We start from the raw sequence: 5,364 nt of genomic DNA, 5'->3' as shown, positions 1-5,364 counted from the left end.
ATATATTATATAATATATATATATCAACGCTCCAATTTTTTCTTTGATTTCACATGTAGGATTAATTATAGTTAATATACTATTTTAGAAAAGGTTTTTTTTTTTTCTTGTAAGGCACTATTCTCTGTAAAATCAAGAAGAGATACTATTTTAGGGAAAATTAACTATACATTAGAGGACAGGAATTTTAAACTTTACAAACGAAATTATAGAGTTAACACACGTCTCATTAGGATGCATTATTATAAATTAATAAATACATTAATTATAAAATAGATATATGATAATTATTTAACCGTTATTTTTTTACCAAAATAGTAATCAATACTTTGATTACAAAACATTTTGCAAAAATATTACTAGTCGCGACAATAAATATCAATTAACATTCTCCTAAAATATTATTTCTTAAAACTATATTTCCTTATACAACTTTAATCAGTACCTTCATACATTAATTGAGTTTAAAAATTAAAAAAAAAAGGTTAAGACTTCAAGATATGCATAACCAGCTAAGAATGCCTAAAAATTTAATAATTGTGGGCTCACATTTAATTATGTTGTTGGGTGGATCAAATACTTTACAATAAAAACAGTGTAAGATATTGTTTTTTATTTAGAGAAAGAGATTCGAAGTATTTTTTTTGAGAGATTATTCATTAATCTATGAGCCAAATCTTCATATATAAATATTATAAGATATTCAATATTCTTGTCTGTTTTCAGCAACGTGGACAGCTAGCATGAGGTCCCCCATTCAGATTTAGCCTTCCACTTTCACACATAACAATAGCTGAAATATATATGTCTTTAGCTCATCAGATTGTTAGGAAAAAGGAAAGGGAGTTTGAGGAGAGAAGCTGAGCTATGACCATGTTGCTGCAAATTGTTTTTCCACCTACTTTGCTCCATACTGCAGCATCAGTATTTACTCTAATATTGATGGCAATCCTTGGGTTGTTAGAAACCGGAGGGATACACTTGCAGTATTCCAAATTCTCCAATACAACTAGGATGAATGTTCCCAGTCGAGTTGGTATGTTCCTGATCTACGCTCCAGCCTTCCTCGCCGGTCTTGCTTCCTTTTGGCTTTTCCCACATGGGGACCTTAGATTTCTTTTCCTCAAATCTGCTATGACCATCCATTTCTTCAAGAGAATTTTGGAGGTAATTAGTCTCTCTTTCTCTTACACTGTTCCCATCCTACGCTCTCGACACACTGCATATTACCTGATTTTAAGTTCATGTTTTGCCCTCCAAAAATAGCTATTCTTCCTATATATAATAGATGGATCTTTCCTCTCACTCAATTTAATATGGTAATTAATTTTGAAATATTGAGTTTTATTACAAAGTTACTTAATATAATTCGCTTAAATATTTAAGATAATCAATTATTTTTTTTTTAAATTGGAGAAGGAGAATTCGAATCTTACTTTTTAGATCGAGGATCGTATATCAATTAATAAACTAAATGTTCAGGTGCAATCAACCACTTAATTTAATATGTTATCAAATTTTAGATATATGAGTTCTTTTTTTTCTCTAGTGTTTTCTTACCCATTCTATGTGAAAGCTAAAATTATAATTATAATCAAATAACTATTAATAAATATTATGTAATAATACATCATCAAAGAAATATTCAATAAACAAATCAAATAATACCAACTTAAAATTAGATTAAAATCATATATGATGAAATTAAAAAAAAAATCATGTATGATGAGATTTAATCGAGAGTAAAAAATTTCAAACTTTCTTTCAATGATTGAAACAATATATTTTTCTTTAATGGTTTTTTTGGTCAACTTGCACTATTCTTCTATACTTGTTCACGTGCAATCCGATGGCTTTTATCTGAGGGTTGTGTTAGAATATAAATAATGGAATAATATAATAGTTGAACTATATATTGCAGGTGCTTTTCGTTCACAAATACAGTGGAGTGATGGGTCTTGAGTCAACGATAGTTATACTTGGTACTTACTTTACACTCAGTTCGATCATGATTTACGCACAACAACTCACACAGGGACTTGCAGAGCCATCGATTGATTTGAAGTATCCTGGAATTGTGTTATTCTTAATAGGAATAAGTGGTAATTTCTACCATCATTACCTTCTCTCCAAACTAAGGGCAAAGGGCTCCAAAGATTACAAGATCCCCAGAGGTGGTTTATTTGAGTTGGTGATTTGCCCTCACTATCTTTTTGAGATCTTAGGCTTCTTGGGAATGAGCTTAATTTCTCAGACGTTATATTCTTTTTCTGTCAGTCTAGGCTCTGCTATGTACTTGACATGTAGGAGTTATGTCTCCAGGAGATGGTACCTCTCTAAATTTGAAGATTTTCCAAAACAGGTCAAGGCCCTTATTCCATATGTCTTCTAGATATATTAATGAAGGCTCAAACAGAAATTGGTCCATCACAATGTTATGCAAAGGAGATTCGAACTTGTTTGTACCAAAGAAATCCCTTAAATATTGTTCTCTTATTAAACACCTTTATCTCGGTTTTTGTTTTATTTAACACTCCCAAACTTGTTTTTAGACTGTATCTTAACTATAATCAAATACTTGATTTGTTATTTAAATTTTGGAAATTTATATTTAAATATTCAAATTTTATTTCCATTCGTTAATTTGCATATGAAATTAACACTGTCAGTCAAATGAATGATGCATCCAATTAAAAACATTAAATAGAATTATGAGAAGTAACATCTTGAAACACGTGCTATGTTGTTCGAGTAACACTTTGAACCATTGATGACTTTCCTACATAATGTATATTCTCTAAGGTGAAGCAGTTATGGATGTTGATCCTGTCCTTATTGTATGGAACATGAGAAAGAGTTTCATTTTGGAGTAGGGGAAGAAGCCTTGTTTTTGGGATTGTCATCGATAATTTTAGCCCATTGATCATCCTTTTTGTCGACAAAAAGATAGATTTAAAAAACATGTTGAACGGGACTCTCCAATTCCTTGCTTATCCAGTAAAGAGATCTTGCAATGGTTGGATTCAATTCTTAATATCACATGACGGACAAATGTTGGCGACCAGAAGCTTCCTAGTTTCGATCAAGCTCATAATTGTGTGAAGAAGAGTACTTTTTTGGACTCACCATATTAGCATATGAATCTCATTCGTCACAATTTGGATGTAATGCATACTAAGTGTAATGGGTTTAGAAAAATATTCAACAAAATAATGGATGTTAAAGGGAAGAAAAAAGACAATGTTAAGGTTAATCAAGATTTCGAGGTGTGCTATAGGCGACCCGAATTGAATTTGATTGCGAATAATGGTAAAATTTATAAACTGAAAGCCTTGTTGTTAGCCTTAAGTTACATCATATTTTGATTTGGTAAAAATCACATGTTTTCTTGAACTTAATGTTAAGCATTTGAAATTGTCTCAAATACATTTTTAATCTCCTAAGGTTACATATTTGTTTGAAAAGCTATGCATAATTAGAAAACACTTTATAAGCTTTCAAATAATGCATATTCAGCTAAGAATGCAAGAGCAAACATGCCTTGAAATGTTATTTAGTTGTAAGAACAAGGCAAGGAGAAAATAGCTAGAGAGAAGCACTGAAAAGCTAAGGAGACTTTAAGACACAAGCCAAGAGTCGATCCTAGAGAAGCTCGAGTCAATCCAAAGGCTAAAAGAGTGCAAAACATGAAGATTATAAAGCCATAGTCAACCCTGTTCTAGAAAGCTCAAAAAAATCAAGTTTTGAACAAACCTAGTCAACCTTAGACCAAGCATAGTCGACCTTGACAAGTCAAAAGTAAGGAAAAGTCAACATTACACAAACATAGTCGACTATGGAGGAGTTATACTCCAATATCAATGGCAATCCTTGGGTTGTTAGAAACAAGAGGGATACACTTCCAATATTCCAAATTCTTTAATCCCAAGTCTGCACCAACTAGGGTTCATGTTCCCAGTAGAGTTGGTATGTTCCTGCTCTATGCACCAGCCTTTCTCACCGGTCTTGCTACCTTTTGGCTTTTCCCACACGGTGACCTTGGATTTCTTTTCCTCAAATCTGCTATTACCATCCATTTCTTCAAGAGAATTTTGGAGGTAATTAGTCTCTCTTTCTCTTACACTGTTCCCATCCTACGCTCTCGACACACTGCATATTACCTGATTTTAAGTTCATGTTTTGCCCTCCAAAAATAGCTATTCTTCCTATATATAATAGATGGATCTTTCCTCTCACTCAATTTAATATGGTAATTAATTTTGAAATATTTAGTCTTAATACAAAGTTATCTAATATAATTGGCTTAAATAATTAAGATAATCAATCACTTAATTTAACATGTTATTAAATTTGTGATATCATGTTTTGCTTCTTTTCTAGCGTCTTTTTACTCAGTCTATGTGAGATAAAATTATAATTAGAGTCAAATAATTTTTATTAAAAAATTATTATATAATAATATTTTTTTTTAAAAAAAAGATTGTTACCTATCCTTGGAGGATAAGATAAAATTATTATATAATAATACATCATAAAAGAAATAATCAATAAACAAATCAAATAGTACCAACTTAAAATTAGATTAAAATCATACATGATTTAAGATTTAAATGAGAGTAAAAAGTTTCAAACTTTCTTTCAATGGTTGAGACAATGTCCTTTTAATCTGCTTTTGGGACTTGCACTTATAAGTGAATTGGCTTTTGTTAGAATTTAAATAATGAAATAATATTAATAGTAGAACCATATATTGCTGGTGCTTTTTGAGGATAATTATACTTGCTACTTACTTTACATTCAGTTCGATCATGATTTACGCACAACAACTCACACAGGGACTTCTAGAGCCATCAATTGATTTGAAGTATCCTGGAATTGTGTTTCCTAATACGAATAAGTGGTCATTTCTACCATCAGTACCTTTTCTCCAAACTAAGAGCAAAGGGCTCCAAAGATTACAAGATCCCCAGAGGTGATTTATTTGAGTTGGTGATTTGCCCTCGCTATCTTTTTGAAATCCTAGGTGTAGTACCCTGTATTTTGATACAGTAACTAATAAAGTTTACGGATACCAATTGAGGTTGATTACTGAGTTAAAAAGGTAATTTAGAAGTGAACTCGTGAAATCTCGACCTTTATAAGCAGGCAACTAGAAGTAGACGCGATAATGCAGACCAAGGGTAATTTCATAATTTTTCTTGGTGAGCTCCTACGAGTGGGGTTTTTGATGCTATTAAGGTTTAAATAGGCTTAATTAATGAATAAATGATGTGTAATGATGAAAACACGAAGAAAACTAGAAGTGACAATAATTTTCACAACAGGGGCAAAATGGTCATTTTGCACCTCGAGTCAAAATTTTTA

The 5,364-nt window shown here is 31.4% G+C and overlaps 1 protein-coding gene across 1 annotated transcript; it reads left to right on the top strand.

Annotated features, from left to right (window-relative positions):
• LOC18586906 (3-oxo-5-alpha-steroid 4-dehydrogenase 2) lies at positions 775–2,595 on the top strand. The gene is made up of 2 exons (XM_007010490.2): positions 775–1,167; positions 1,922–2,595. Exons 1-2 carry the CDS (start codon positions 868–870, stop codon positions 2,390–2,392), a joined length of 771 nt encoding a protein of 256 aa, XP_007010552.2. The 5' UTR covers positions 775–867; the 3' UTR covers positions 2,393–2,595.

Source organism: Theobroma cacao, chromosome 10 (genome assembly GCF_000208745.1).
Source record: "Theobroma cacao cultivar B97-61/B2 chromosome 10, Criollo_cocoa_genome_V2, whole genome shotgun sequence".
NCBI classification, from domain to species: Eukaryota; Viridiplantae; Streptophyta; class Magnoliopsida; order Malvales; family Malvaceae; genus Theobroma; species Theobroma cacao.
This window is presented reverse-complemented; position numbering and strand designations above follow the sequence as displayed.